The sequence below is a fragment of the Thalassophryne amazonica genome, chromosome 8 (assembly GCF_902500255.1).
Source record: "Thalassophryne amazonica chromosome 8, fThaAma1.1, whole genome shotgun sequence".
Taxonomy (NCBI): Eukaryota; Metazoa; Chordata; class Actinopteri; order Batrachoidiformes; family Batrachoididae; genus Thalassophryne; species Thalassophryne amazonica.
The window spans coordinates 54,088,249-54,104,827 of NC_047110.1; the positions used below are offsets into that span (position 1 = coordinate 54,088,249).

The 16,579-nt window shown below is 42.5% G+C and overlaps 1 protein-coding gene and 1 long non-coding RNA gene across 2 annotated transcripts in view; one reads left to right on the plus strand and one right to left on the minus strand.

Annotated features, from left to right (window-relative positions):
* The window catches only part of pik3c2g (phosphatidylinositol-4-phosphate 3-kinase catalytic subunit type 2 gamma), a 124,096-nt gene that overhangs the window by 92,522 nt on the left and 14,995 nt on the right, over window positions 1-16,579 (plus strand). Inside the window, 7 exon segments of the mRNA XM_034176285.1 lie at window positions 2,445-2,574; window positions 4,183-4,247; window positions 4,249-4,320; window positions 4,424-4,593; window positions 5,647-5,803; window positions 8,604-8,713; window positions 8,805-8,973. Coding sequence (XP_034032176.1) covers window positions 2,445-2,574; window positions 4,183-4,247; window positions 4,249-4,320; window positions 4,424-4,593; window positions 5,647-5,803; window positions 8,604-8,713; window positions 8,805-8,973 — 873 coding nt within the window.
* The window catches only part of LOC117515636, a 402,159-nt gene that overhangs the window by 68,915 nt on the left and 316,665 nt on the right, over window positions 1-16,579 (minus strand). The window lies entirely within an intron of this gene.

Consider the following 16,579-nt stretch of genomic DNA (forward strand, 5'->3'; position numbering starts at 1 on the left):
GTCCACAGAGGTCAGGTGGTCCGACAGCGACTGCACTCCGTGACCCCCCAGCCGCAGCTGACAATGTTGGATGTCATTGTGTGGTGTGTGTGTGTGTGTGTGTGTGTGTGTAGTGTGTGGTGTGTGTGTTGTTTTGTTGGGAGGAACTACAACGCTCCACAACATTTGTGTTGAGGGGGAGCACAATGACGACACACTTCACACACCATTTGGTGTGTTGGGGGGGAGTTGGGGTACAGTTACAACCCGTGTGTGTTGCTTGGTGACGCCACACTCGTATTGCACTTAGACACTTAGATGTCTACTATCATACGCTTGAATAGCCTGCTGCCTTTTCTAAGTGTCCAGCGAGCAAGTTGGATGTTCGGGTGGCGGCACTGATATGGCCGACACCTGCTGAGAGGGGGACCAAATGACATGTGCAGAGGGCAATTCGCTGTACTTTCAGCTGCTTGTGTGTTTGAAAGGTTGTGGTGACAGGTGTACGATGCATTTGAGGCAAGCTCCAGATTTTCACAAATGGCATGCCATTCCTCCTTCATGTGCTCGTCTGCTTCAATTGTGTTATGTGTGAAGGTGCGCTAACAAGTCTGATTCAAAGACCCAAGCAAACACCCACTATGGGTGCATCAGGCTTTCTGTCTTTCCGAATCCAAACTTTGTACTAATGTGTTACCCAGATTTACAGATTTTGATGGTATCTCACTAGGCGCGCTGACGAAGCTCATGACGTCTACTAAAAGCACAACCTGTTTACTTGATCCTATACCAACAAAACTGTTTAAGGACCTGTGGCCCATTCTTGGACCAACTGTGCTGGAAATTATAAATCTCTCATTAACTTCTGGACCTGTTCCTAAATGTTTCAAGTCTGCAGTGATTAAACCAGTACTTAAGAAATCCAATCTCGACCCTAGTGTATTGAAGAATTATAGGGCCGATATCAAATCTATATTTTGTTCCAAAATCCTGGAAAAAGTGGTTTCGCGACAGCTCGTGGACTACCTCACTGAGAATAATCTTTTTGAGCCACTGCAGTCTGCTTTTAGAAAATATCACTCCACAGAGACAGCACTTACTAAAGTAGTGAATGACCTTTTGCAAGCAATGGACTCAGATACCACTACAGTCTTGGTGCTGCTGGATCTTAGTGCTGCGTTTGATACTGTGGATCATCATAGTTTACTCAATAGGCTGGAGAATCACTTTGGGATTACTGGAACTGTTGCATGGTTGATGTCATACCTGTCCAGTTGTTCTTACTGTGTATTGTGTAATGGCACCTACTCTGATCGTAAGGACATGAGTTTGGGGTTCCGCAGGGATCCGTTTTAGGCCCCCTGCTTTTTTCCCTTTATGTAGCACCCCTTGGGAATATACTGCGGCACTTTGGGATTCCCTTTCATTGCTATGCTGATGACACTCCATTGTACATGCCAATAACTGCTGGTAATCTCATTCACATAAAATCTTTGGAAGATTGCCTTGCATCAGTAAGAAGTTGGATGTCTAGTAACTTCCTACTTTTAAATTCTGATAAGACTGAAGTTATGGTTCTTGGTCCAGCGAGGTATCGGCATCAATTGATCAGCTAGCACTTTGCTTAGGTTCGTGTGTTATACATCATACGGATAAAGTGAGGAACCTTGGGGTAATTTTTGATCCTATGTTGTCCTTTTGATCTCCACATTAGAGACATTACGAGGACTGCTTTCTTCCATTTGCGAAATATAGAGAAGATTCGTCCCATCCTGTCTATGGCTGATGCTGAGACTTTGATTCATGCATTTGTCTCTTCTAGATTGGACTATTGTAATGCTCTATTTTCTGGCTTACCGCAGTCCAGGATTAGGGCTCTTCAACTGGTTCAAAACGCTGCTGCCAGACTTTTGACACAAAGCAGAAAGTTTGACCACATTATGCCCATTTTGGCGTCCCTGTAAGATTGGATTTTAAAGTACTGTTATTAGTTTATAAAATTGTTCATGGACTTGCACCTCCCTATCTGACCTGGTAAGCCCCTATGTACCGGCTCGGGCCCTGCGTTCTCAGGGTGCAGGACGTCTGTGTGTTCCCAGGGTGAATAAAAAGTCTGCCGATCACAGAGCTTTCTCCTACCGTGCCCCAGCTCTGTGGAACGATCTCCCGGCACACATTAGGCAGTCTGATACTGTGGAGACTTTTAAGTCACGTTTAAAGACTCATTTGTTTTCCCTGTTTTATCATTAGTGTTATGTGTTTTTATTCTTGTATTCGTTTATGGTTGTCTTTCTTTTATGGTCGTCTTTTTATTGTGTTTTAAATTTTTGTTTTTTTTATGTTGTGTGAAGCGCCTTGAGACAATTTCATCGTGAATTGGCGCTATATATTAATAAATTTGATTTGATTTTGACGTGTTTTAAAGCTGCAGTTACATGAGGCATGTGATTGTGCATATTCTTCAGACAGGAGACAACCTGCGTCAGGACATGCTGGTGCTTCAGATAGTCCGTGCTATGGATCGGATTTGGCTCCATGAGGGAATGGATATGTGTATGGTCACTTTCAGATGTCTCTCTACAGGCAAGGATCAGGGTCAGTTTGAATTTTTTCTTCATATTCATCTGTTGACTCAGAAATGTACAAAGCAGCACAAAAGACAGCCATCGATAACTTAAAACAGTAATACAAGCAAAGACTGAGCCGCAATGTAATACGTTGTTTACTCTAATCAATTCCATAGACTACGCAACTCAAATTTTGTCATCCACCATAAGTAAAACTTGTTTCTCGGTCTTCATTAATACTCATATATTACTAGTCACAATGACTTATGGCACTCAGCCAACCTCAGAAAAAAAAATGGCTGGGCAATTCCGAGTGACCGTGTATGGCTGTTTATGGCCTCATTCACCAGGTGACTGAGGTTTGCTTGTGAATGTGCACATAAGAAATTTTCTGATGAATGCCTTGGTGGCCTTGGCTTCCCTCTCTCCTCTCCTTGAGGTGGGAAACATGCTCTAGACAGATTCACCACACTGTGAAATACTCTTTGCACTTCTTATGATTTTCATGAAATGCACACTACTGTGTAACATTTGGCATCAGCACACAACCTTTTATCTGCTGAATGAGAATGAAATAATGGGGGAACAACACACACTGTGCTGTGAAACAAATGAGAAGTCAATTTTCCACTTAGTTTTGGTCTCTTGAAAATGGAGGAATCACGCAAACGTCACAAACCATAGTTTGTATGTAATTCCCTTTAAGTTATTGCAATAAGCTCATATTCATTACTTGCTTCTGGCTCTAATTTAATATCTTTACAACAACAAAACCTTGGACATAGCCATATGTACTGCATGGATGCGCCTTATTTATTTATTTATCGTAGCTTCATTTTGGAGTTCTCCCTAGTGAATGCGAGGGCTGTCTCAATGCGCGTTTGTCTCAGAGAGGAATCTGACTGTTGTCTCTGCAATAAACAGCACTGCAGAGTACCCAGCCTTCTTGAAGACTCTTAGTGGGATACTGGAAAAGGTTCTTGGTGGGTACTCTTTAGTTCTACTGGGTGGACATCAATGCTCATGTGTGCTCTGATAGAGAAAATTGAAGGTGGGTCATTGGGAAAAACGAGTGGTGTTGGTGGACGTCTGTGATGGTCATTGATTGTCTATCACAAACACCTTGTTTGAGCACAAGGGTTTTCAAAAGTACACTTGGTACTTGGACATCCTTCAGTTCACATCTCCAGAGAAGTATGGACATGGAATCAGAGTGGTCCATGTTCAAGCCCTCCATTGTTGATTCAGCTGCTTTGAGCTGTGACCAGCCTGTGCTTGTCATGGCGGCAAGCCAAGAACCCTCTGGTGGACACCTGCGGCGAGGGTAGATCGAAGAAGGACATTTGTGTCTGTTTGGCACCGAGGTCTCCGGAATCAGAGGATGATACAGGCAGGCCAGAAGGACTGCAACCTTGAGTATGGGTGGAGTTTTGAGAGTCCATGGAAAATGATATGAGTCACCATGGAGGTGTGGGATGAGCTTTTTTTTATTCTTCTACTGCCACCATGACATGCAGCTGAATAAGCAGCAGAAAATGAGTGAATAAATGAATTTATTATATTTAATTTTGCCTTATATTTTAATCTTCCCTCATTTGTATGTGGATATGTATTTTTGTTGCTGTGTGGTTGTCAGGTCTGGTTGAAGTGGTTTCAGAGGCTGTAACTTTGGCGAAGATTCACCAGGAGTGGGGGTTTGGTTGGAACTCTACGAGAGGACACACTGGAAAAATGGTTCCACATGTGGAATAAAACAGAAGAGAACTACGAGAAGGTTAATATTATGCTTACAGATATCTTTTAAAATTATGTATTTTAGCTGTTTTGTCTGACCTCCCAGTGTGTGGGTGTGTGTGTGTGTGTGTGGGGGGGTGTAGGCCGTGATGAACTTCCTCCACTCGTGTGCAGGCTGGTGTGTGGCCACCTTCATCTTGGGAATCTGTGACCGCCACAATGACAACATCATGCTGAAGCACAGTGGCCACATGTTCCACATTGACTTTGGCAAGATCATGGGCAACGCACAGAAATTTGGAAACTTCAAAAGGCAAGTTGGTTTATTAAAATGAATACTGTGAATACTTATGTACATGTATATTTCTTTTTTTTTTAACAAATTTGCAAAAATATCCAAAACATTTTTTCACATTGTCATTATGGGGTATTGTGTGTAGAATTTTGAGGAAAAAAATGAATTTCATCCATTTTGGAATGAGGCATAAGGAATTTGGAATAACGCACGTTTTCCACATAAGATGCGCTGTACACAGACCCAAAAAAAACCAAACAAAAAAAACAGGCTTGTGAGGTGACTTTGTTCTGTGCCTAAACATTCTACAGATTTCCCAACAATGCGCACCAAAGCAAGCTTTGGTTAAAGCAATCCACAGGAATGAGGCCGACGGGACAATCTGGAATTCCCAAAAAGCATTCAGAGATTTGCAGTGAACATTTAATGGTACGTTTATAAGAAATTCATTATCAAAATAAAAAAAAAATCACATTTTATATTTCAAAAAAGGTGCAGGTGATAATTACTGTTTCAAGCTCAGTGACAAAAAATTACACTGACTAATGACAACTTGACATGAAATCAAACCAGGCTAAACACAGTCAGCAAAAAATATTTCTTGTCTAATTGTGTATGAAATTGTAAGAGTGAGGCACAGTTAATGGGGGGAGGGGTAACACAGCTAACTGTAATGCTGATAACAGGATTAAATGACTGAAAACTGTCGGATCACATTTCTTCAGCAGAAAATTCAGGGGGTTTTATGTTGCCATTCGGTCGACCTGCACATGGCCAGTGGCAGATATTCCCCCGATGTCTTTTGTCCACATGCTTCACTTTTTCACACTGGCAGTAACTAAATGGGCCTCCAAAGTTACCATGATTCTGCATTAGAAACTTTTTCAATGCCTTAAATCCTATGCAATGAAGCAAGCTCGAAGCTGTCAATCCGCCAGCCCAGGACTACTGCCTGTGCAGGGCATTATGGGAAGGTGCAAAATCAACTATATGGAGCGAGTGATGTTTGATGTATCAGCTGATAAAAGTATCAGACCGTGTGATTTAATAAGCACCTTTATGTCACCACAGAGACCGCTCACCGTTCATCTTCACACCAGAGATGCAGCACTTCATCAGTGGTGGGGGAGAGAAACCTGAGCGCCAGCATTTCTTTGTGGAGCTCTGCTGCAATGCTTACAATGTAATCAGGAGACGTTCTGCACTCATACTCAGCCTGGTGGAGCTGGTACGACATCACTGTACAAGAAGGCGACTCACACAGGGCACACCTCCTCCAAGCCCAATAGTTCGGCAGTATGAATTTTTAAGCCTTTTTATTGTCATCCAGGAAAATGTTGCAACAGCAGTCACAGCTTCATGTTGGACTGGGCCAAAGAAGGGTTTTTTTTTTTAAACAAGAAAAATGATACATTTTTTTTATTTCACTTTACAAAAGCATTTTATTTTGTTGTTAATGTTCAATAACTTTGGAATCTTATTTTGGAATTTTGTTATACAAAATTGGTTTGTTTCCATATTTCTGAACATATTTTTAAATGTGTACTTAAAATATAGGGGCTCTTGTAATTCTGACCACGACTGTACATTTTGCCAAAACCTGTGGACTGGCTGGTTGCTCTCATGCCTCTGCTTTGTAAAACGCTAATAGATTAGTCGATATTGAGCAAACATCTACAAAGCTTATCACAGGTGTAAACACAAAGTTTACTTTTATCCTTTATCATGACCCTTATCACCTTACCATATCCCTTATCAAGAAGGACATGGATGTATTAAAAAAAATGAAACACACCATATAAAAACACCACATTTTATTGAATCCCTCTTATCAAGCGGCTAATACAAATATGATCCATCTGTTCCTCTGTAGATGACCCATGGTCACAGATGTACAGTCATGAAATGACATGAATGAAAAGCAGGGCGCTCTTATGTCCACATCTACTGGCGGAGTGTCCAGCCGGCCCCGCGCATGTGTCTGCCCGACACGTATGTGTTGTGGATGGCGCGCCACAGGACAGTCAGAGCTCACGTGGGTGACATGACATTCAAATTGCCCGCTGTGTGTTATGATCTGACGGTCCGTTTCACCTGTGGCAGCCTGTCAATGTGCATGGCGTGCGCTTGCTCCCTGCAGCCCATTGCAACAGTGATATATGGTTTTATGTATGTCCATGTGAGGACAGCAAGCAGACACATTCGCGTCACAGTGGACAGTTGTTAGTTCATGTCCATCCAAATACCATACGTGTTCCCTAGCTGTAACGTCCAGAACCTCAGATGTCCACAGCTGCTCCTGTCAGTGGACACGCCCCCTGGCAGTTTTGCGCACACACCAATGTGTCATTGTCTGTCTGTTTGCAAAGTCACACTCATGGGGGCACTTAGACAAATTTCACATCCAGCTCGACAGTGATTGTCTGCTGACTGTTGTAGTGCTAATAATGCAAATGACCACACATTTTCTAAGTACCAAGCGAGCGGTGTTAGATGTTTGTGTGTGTTACCTGGAATTTGGCCCAACACCTGCCGTGAGAGGGTTCGATGAGCTCTCACAATGCACACTCTTTCAGCCAGTGGTGTGCACAAATAGTTGAAGCAACAGATGTACGAGGCATTGGAGGCAGCTACGATTTTACACATATTGCATACGATTCCTGCTTCATGCGCACTTCATGCACAATTCAACCACATTTGTACTATGTGTGAAGGAGCCCTAAAAGATGTCAAATTTGTTGGGGTGTCAGTAATTACTCCGTGAAGTTAGAGGTCAAATTTTGCAAAATTAGTTTACTGTGTAGGCTCTCAGTTGTCCAGGTGGTTTCCATAGTAGAGAAGCTTGAATCTTCGACTGGACTGGGTTGCTTGACGCGAGGACGTTTCGCTTCAAATCGCAGAAGCTTCCTCAACTAAAATTCTTGCTCTGGTGGTCTGACTTCTGTCTTGACTCTTGTAGAGAAGAATAATCAAGAAGTCACAAAAGCTGGAGTTTTAAACCTAACCAGACCCCTCCTACCGAAAGGCAGACTGCTATAGGCTGGTGACTAAACAATAGCTCTAATTAGCACCTATTGTGCTCTAGTTAGCACCCTCCTAATGACAGGGCAGCTGTCCCTCTCCTGATGGCTCCCTTGACAACTCTGATGATGATGTGAATGACTCATTAGTAAGTCCCTTCGGCTGCTCCCTTGTTTGCACTTGGGGTCGCCACAGCAAATCCAAGGTGGATCTGCATGTTGAATTGGCACAAGTTTTACGCCGGATGCCCTTCCTGACGCAACTCCACATTACATGGAGAACTGTGGCAGGGGTGGGATTTGAACCCGGAACCTTCTGAACTGAAACCAAGGGCATTAACCACTTGGCCACCACCCCTACGTGAATGACTCATTACCATGAACAAAAGCAGTTTCAGTCTTTTGTTCGATTGACGTCTGTCAATCCAGATCCAGATCACCTAATACAGGGGTGGCCCAGTTCGGTCCTCGAGAGCCACATTCCTGACACTCTTAGTTGTCTCCCTGCTCCAACACACCTGAATCCATTGAAAGACTCGTTAAAAGTCAACGAGTCTTTCATTGGATTCAGGTGTGTTGGAGCAGGGAGACAACTAAGAGTGTCAGGAATGTGGCTCTCGAGGACCGAACTTGGTCACCCCTGACCTAATATCTATCTATGGTGCAAATTTGGTGAGAAGCCGTGCAGTAGTTTTGACATAATCCTGCTAATAGTAATCCTTCAAAGCTTATATAAAATGATACTTGATCCGGATCAACTCCAAAATTGAATGGTTCTTCAATGACCTAATATCTATCTGTGGTGAAAATTTCAGCAAAATCTGTGCAATAGCTTTGGCGTAATCCTGGTAACAGACACACAGACAAATAAATAAACGGTGATGATTATATTACATCCTTGGCCCTTACGTAATAACCTGCAAAGCCCCACAGTCCCCTTTAAAGCAAACTCAAGCTGGCAATGCAACCTAAAAACATTTACACTGCTGTTATCGCTGTGCTTTGCAGATGTTGAATACAGGAATGCCTGAACTGAAAGACAGCAGTGACCTGCAGTACGTCCAGAACAACTTCAGACCGCATGACTCCGATATAGAAGCCACATCCTACTTTACCCAGTAACTTATCCACCTACCTCCTTTTTTTCTTCTTCTTTAAATCTAATTCTTGATTATAAAAGTTGCCTAAGAATTCGTGTACTTGATGTAGGAAGATCAAGGAGAGCATGGACTGCCGTGCAGCCAGGTATAACTTCTTAGCGCACAGCATGGCTCAGGGGAGGAAACCAGGACAACTAAAACCACAAAATATTCCAGCTCCCAGCACCAACATCCAAGAAGTTTTTATTGAGAGTTACTCCTCCAGAAACAAAGATGTGGTGAGGCTACATTTTGATGTTTTTGTTCGAATTCTGCATGGACAGACAGGCTGGGAGGACACAGTGTGAGGAAGTGAAGTCATTGTAGTGGAGCAGATAACTGAAAAAAATACTTTGAATGGTAATACAAACACCAAATTTGGCACAAATACACCTTAGACATTACTCTTTTGTAAAGGTAGGGTGTTCACTTGAATTTTCAATAGGCAGCCAGGTTTGGGTCAATTGAAAAATTACACAGGGGTCAAAATTTAGAAACGCTCCAATCATATTTAAAACTACACCACATTATTTGTCTGATCATAAAGATTTGAAATAGGTATAATTCTGACTTTCTGTGACTGAATGTTATGGTGCTATGGGGTAAAACCAGCAAAAATTGTGACAAAGGTCAATTTAAGTTTGTACAGGGGTCAAAAGTTAAAGTTGGAATAGTTTTGACAGTGCTGAATGTCAAAAAATGTCAACATCCATTGGATTCAATGGTGTATAGCATATGTTACCATGTAATATGATAACAAAGCATGACAGATGGTGCAAACTATTCCTTTTCACAACTCTATTCACTCAACCAATAAATTGCTTCACTTTTTAACAAAATTGGAGCAACTTTAACTTCTGAATGTTATGGTTAGGGGTCCAGACGGAACCAAACCGAACTGGTGCTGAACCCAAATGCAGGGAGCAATGAAGAGAGTTGGAATGAGCAAATGAAGATTTATTTCCAACAAATGTGAAACAGAAATTGTATAATGAGCCAGGAGGGCTGCAGAATGGAGACAGGGCCCACTCCAGGCGGTGGAAGTCAGGAGTTGCAGTGCAGACAGAACCAGGCAGCAGGATATGGTGCTGGTAGGAATTCAGGACAGGAACCGGTGCCAGGTGGCCGCTCACAAAGCTGAGGATGGAGACAGGTTCTAAGGAGACAGAGGTGAGTGGGAAGCACTCGTAACGCTGACAGCTTAATTTAGGAATGTTCAAAGTTCAGCAATGCAAGCAGCAGCACAGAATGATTCAGTTTAGCTGGCAGTTGTTTAGAAAGTACAGAATTTTTCAGTCAGAATAACTGACAGTTCTCTCAAGGTCAGAATAACTGATAGTTCAGTTCAGGAATATTTAGAGTCGGAATACGCAGATGAAACTTCCAGGAGGAGCTCCATGAGAGAGTAATCTCAGGAGCACAGAACAAGCAGCAAACAGCTGGCAGAAGCAGATCGAAGTGCTCCGGAGGCAGGCTGCAGGTGACAGCTGGAACAGCTGACCGTCCCCAAATTGGCATGGAAGAATTCAGACAAATACACAGGCACTGAGCGTGGAAGCCCGCACAGGAAGGCGTGTGGAAACACCAAAAACAGCAAGCTCTATTGCAGAAAACGGAGCTCAGGTTACCTCATGAAAATGCTGTAGAAAGCAATGGATTCTTGCTGTGAGATTCTGGTGCCAATGAGCTGAAAGACCAGGGTTTATATACACAGGCAGTTGATGAGGTGCAGATGAGCTGTAGGTGTGGCTCAGGTTCCTCAGTTCCACTTGCGCATCACCTGGAGGGAAAACAGACAACAGGGCAGGAACAGACAAGGCAGACGAGCAGACCATGACAGTGACCCCTGTACAAACTGAAATTGACCTTCCTCATTGAAATTGACCTTTCTCACCATTTTTTGCTATTTTTATCCCATAACTCCATAGAATTCAGTCATAGATGATACAAACTATACCTCTTTTGAAATCTTTATGATCAGACAAATAATGTGGTGTAGCTTTCAATATGACTGGAGCATTTTTAAATTTTGACCTGTGTGTACTTCTTCAATTGACCCCTACCTGGCTGCCTATTGAACAATCAAGTGGGCACTCTGCTTTTTCAAAAGTGTAATGTCTAAAGACTATTTGTGTCCAATTTGGTGCTTGCATCAAACTGGGCACAAATTATTCTGTAAATATTCTCTTATCTGTTGCACTATTGGTCCAAACTTCTGTCCTGGTTGTCCTCAGTTTGGACAACCAGGACACTGTGTGTCCCTTCTTTGTCTCTTGTGCACTGGTGACAAAACCAGCATATCAATGTGTTTGCTAATGATATGGTTATCAGGGACAAGGATCTACATTTAATGATGTCGTTTTGGGTTGTCACCGGTTTGCATTATCACTTTATACACTCAACAAAAATATAAACGCAACACTTTTGGTTTTGCTCCCATTTTGTATGAGATGAACTCAAAGATCTAAAACTTTTTCCACATACACAATATCACCATTTCCCTCAAATATTGTTCACAAACCAGTCTAAATCTGTGATAGTGAGCACTTCTCCTTTGCTGAGATAATCCATCCCACCTCACAGGTGTGCCATATCAAGATGCTGATTAGACACCATGATTAGTGCACAGGTGTGCCTTAGACTGCCCATAATAAAAGGCCACTCTGAAAGGTGCAGTTTTATCACACAGCACAATGCCACAGATGTCGCAAGATTTGAGGGAGCGTGCAATTGGCATGCTGACAGCAGGAATGTCAACCAGAGCTGTGTGCTCGTGTATTGAATGTTCATTTCTCTACCATAAGCCGTCTCCAAAGGCGTTTCAGAGAATTTGGCAGTACATCCAACCAGCCTCACAACCGCAGACCATGTGTAACCACACCAGCCCAGGACCTCCACATCCAGCATGTTCACCTCCAAGATCGTCTGAGACCAGCCACTCAGACAGCTGCTGAATCAATTGGTTTGCATAACCAAAGAATTTCTGCACAAACTGTCAGAAACCGTCTCAGGGAAGCTCATCTGCATGCTCGGTGTCCTCATCGGGGTCTCGACCTGACTCCAGTTCGTCATCGTAACCGACTTGAGTGGGCAAATGCTCACATTCGCTGGCGTTTGGCACGTTGGAGAGGTGTTCTCTTCACGGATGAATCCCGGTTCACACTGTTCAGGGCAGATGGCAGACAGCGTGTGTGGCGTTGTGTGGGTGAGCGGTTTTCTGATGTCAGTGTTGTGGATCGAGTGGCCCATGGTGGCGGTGGGGTTATGGTATGGGCAGGCGTCTGTTATGGATGAAGAACACAGGTGCATTTTATTGATGGCATTTTGAATGCACAGAGATACCGTGACGAGATCCTGAGGCCCATTGTTGTGCCATACATCCAAGAACATCACCTCATGTTGCAGCAGGATAATGCACGGCCCCATGTTGCAAGGATCTGTACACAATTCTTGGAAGCGGAAAATGTCCCAGTTCTTGCATGACCTGCATACTCACCAGACATGTCACCCATTGTGCATGTCTGGGATGCTCTGGACTGGCATATACGACAGCGTGTACCAGTACCTGCCAATATCCAGCAACTTCGCACAGCCATTGAAGAGGAGTGGACCAACATTCCACAAGCCACAATTGACAACCTGATCAACTCTATGCAAAGGAGATGTGTTGCACTGCATGAGGCAAATGGTGGTCACACCAGATACTGACTGGTATCCCCCCCAAAACAAAACTGCACCTTTCAGAGTGGCCTTTTATTGTGGGCAGTCTAAGGCACACCTGTGCACTAATCATGGTGTCTAATCAGCATCTTGATATGGCACACCTGTGAGGTGGGATGGATTATTTCAGCAAAGGAAGTGCTCACTATCACAGATTTAGACTGGTTTGTGAACAATATTTGAGGGAAATGGTGATATTGTGTATGTGGAAAAAGTTTTAGATCTTTGAGTTCATCTCATACAAAATGGGAGCAAAACCAAAACTGTTGCGTTTATATTTTTGTTGAGTGTACGAGGGCTGTCAATAAAGTAACGGTCCTTTTTATTTTTTTCAAAAACTATATGGATTTCATTCATATGTTTTTACGTCAGACATGCTTGAACCCTCGTGCGAATGCGTGAGTTTTTCCACGCCTGTCGGTGATGTCATTCGCCTGTGAGCACTCCTTGTGGGAGGAGTCGTCCAGCCCCTCGTCGGAATTCCTTTATCTGAGAAGTTGCTGAGAGACTGGCGCGTTGTTTGATCAAAATGTTTTCTAAACCTGTGAGACACATCGAAGTGGACACGGTTCGAAAAACTAAGCTGGTTTTCAGTGAAAATTTTAACAGCTGATGAGAGATTTTGAGGTGATTCTGTCGCTTTAAGGACTTTTCACGGTGCGAGACGTCGTGCAGCGCTCTCAGGCGGCGTCATCAGCCTGTTCAAGCTGAAAACCTCCACATTTCAGGCTCTATTGATCCAGGACGTCGTGAGAGAACAGAGAAGTTTCAGAAGAAGTCGGTTTCAGCATTTTATCCGGATATTCCACTGTTAAAGGAGATTTTTTTTAATGAAAGACGTGTGGACGGATCCGCGCGTCGGGACGCAGCCGACGCGGTGCGGCGGCACAGGAAAAACACCTCCGTGTTGATAACCATTTGTAAAATCCAGGCAGCTTTTGATGGCTTTCAGTGGAGTGAGTATATGAGAAATTGTTTAACAGGCAGGACATGTTCCAACTTGTCCTTAAGGCTTTCAACAGAGGTGTTTTTCCTGTGACGGAGCGTCGCGGCGGCTGCGTCCCGACGCGCGGACCCGTCCGCACGTCTTTCATTAAAAAAATCTCCTTTAACAGTGGAATATCCGGATAAAATGCTGAAACCGACTTCTTCTGAAACTTCTCTGTTCTCTCACGACGTCCTGGATCAATAGAGCCTGAAATGTGGAGGTTTTCAGCTTGAACAGGCTGACGACGACGCCTGAGAGCGCTGAGCGACGTCTCGCACCGTGAAAAGTCCTTAAAGCGACAGTATCACCTCAAAATCTCTCATCGGCCGTTAAAATTTTCACTGAAAACCAGCTTAATTTTTCGAACCGTGTCCACTTCGATGTGTCTCACAGGTTTAGAAAAAATTTTGATCAAACAACGCGCCAGTCTCTCAGCAACTTCTCAGACAAAGGAATTCCGACGAGGGGCTGGACGACTCCTCCCACAAGGAGTGCTCACAGGCGAATGACGTCACCGACAGGCGTGGAAAAACTCACGCATGCGCACGAGGGTTCAAGCATGTCTGACGTAAAAACATATGAATGAAATCCATATAGTTTTTGAAAAAAATAAAAAGGACCGTAACTTTGACAGCCCTCGTATATACAAGAGCTGGTGACTAGCAAATATGCCAATACTTCTCATTCTTTCATCCTCTCTCTGGGCATCAAGAATCATTCTCAATGCTTGGGCAGCTGTAAATCTTGCTATTCTAGGTCTGTTGGCCATGTTTCTCTGCAAAACAGTAAACTATAATAATTAGAGTTGGCAAATTACAATACTATCTGAAGCTATAATGTTGAAAATCTCATAGATCTTCCCGGGGGTCATAGGTTGATGCTCTAAAAAACATTATTTCCAAGGAAAAATATTGCATTTTTGTCAAAAACTGAGCTACCATGACGTCAGGAGTGTTCCTGTCATCAAATCTTGACGTGGCCGCCACGGTCGATGGTTTCCATGATAGATAAAGATTGTTTGAGCACATAAATGTATACAATTAGAGCAAAAATCATTATCTGGTTGTTTAACAAGTAAAGGGCCTTTCACACTGCATGTTTAGATGTTAAACATGTCGTGGATTGCTCCAAAAACCATTATTTTCAATGAGAGATATTGCATTTTTGGCAAAAACTGAGGTACCATGACACTCCGCCGGGAGCGCGCATTGTCACTTGTCATCAGACCTTGATGCAGCCACTGCGGTCAAACTTCAACCCAATCACTGCACGCTGTGATGTAGCTTTGTGCGTCCAATAGAAACGTGGCATCATGCCAAAATATGGACAGAATGCAGAAATGTGCCACAGAACTGAAGAAATTTCTTACAAATGTTTTTTTTACCTAAAGATTAATTTCAAATTACTGTACATTTTGAAGCTAAGAGTGTTTCTTACATTAGAAAACTTGTCATTAAAATAGTTTTAAGTTTAAAAAAAAAAAGATTCTTTAGAAATCTTTGTTCATCTGTAAATTAAAACCATAACTTATCTGTTGTTGTTTCAGATAAGATGATTTCTTGATTAACATTATAAGGAACCTTGGACATTTATTTTTAGACAAATAAAATAGCATGATAAGTAATGTGTACATTTTTAAGTCTGGTAGATTCACTCATTCATATTTGCATTTTGAACAAGAAAAAATACTGTAAATATAAATATTTATTATGAACAGAGATGATGTAACAATGACTGCAGTGTGTCTGTTAATTAGGATTTCTCAATGTGACATGAACCTCATTTTTTATTTAGTTCAACAATTACTTACATCCTCGTTGACTGTATGATTGCTTTTAATGTAATCAGCACAGAATAATTTCTAAACTATGAATATGACTATTCTAGTGATTGTGCATTCTTTGACACAATAGGCGCGGGGCTTCTTCTACCTGTGCAAGTGTATTTTTGACTAAAATTTGACTTCATGGACCTGCTTAATGATTCATTCATTTAATGTTAAAATATAAAAGGAAGCAGCTTTTTCAAATAATAAAATAATTGCTCTTTAAAGAGCCTTTGTTTTATTTAGAAGTGCAGTAGCAGGTGCTGGTTTTCAGAGATGACAGGTGAGCTAGCCTCTCAGGACATTTAAGCAAATGATGGTCTCCTCCACAGCTTCAACCTTTTGGTGGAGTTTTTGGAGACACTTTCCTCACATTTTGAAGAGCAGAGATGTTCTCTTCTTCCTTCTGGAATTCATGTTTGGTGTTCAGCTCCATCAGTTTTTGACGTGCATCTGTATTTACAAGGTTCTCTGCACAGCAAATGTTGAAATGTTCCTGATGTGGGACAAGTGAAAAATATATTTATCTATAAATTTCTAACAATATAAAGAAACACAAAACTAAAAACAAATTTAACTAAAAATCTAAGCTATTTAAAGTTGTCTTTTCTTATAGTCTCAGCAGTAACAATTAAAAAACTGTAGCTTTATTTGTTAAAAATAGATTGAATGATTTACAAATTAATACATTCACTTAGCTTGACTGAGTCTACAGCTACAGGCTAAAAGGCTAAGCTAACTTCAGCAGTGCACTATGTCACTTTTTATTCTGACCTCAGACAAATTTGCAGATGCTCCATTGCTCAAACTGGGTGTTTGTATATATCCTAAAGTGAAGAATTTTGGATTGTGTCTGGTCTGGACACCAGCTGCTGAGACTCGCTTTGCCTGGTGTCGTGGTCTGATAGATCCCCCCATTTGATCAGTCCTCCCTCAACTCGGCGTCACTCCGAACAATCACTGAAGAAAAGTTTCTCCCTGCAGGGTGATGGGTGACTCCTTCTTCTGTTTTTTTTTTTTTTTTTCTCTTAATAATGTAGTTTTGACGGGCAGACTGTTTCACTTTTTCCTGCAAATCCAAGATGGTGATTGTCCTGCTCATTCACCGGGCTCTAGAAAAGCCAGTGACGTAGGAATCTCCCCCCCCCCCTCCCCCCCCTTTGCTGCGTCCGCCAAGTCCAATGTGTTCAATGCAATGGGAGGCGTCAAAATGATCAAATGATGCATTCAGTGTGAAAGGCCCATTACAGTCTAAAACTCAAGCAATACAATCACAAGACGACACAAGCCTGTGGTAAGGATTTTGTATGAA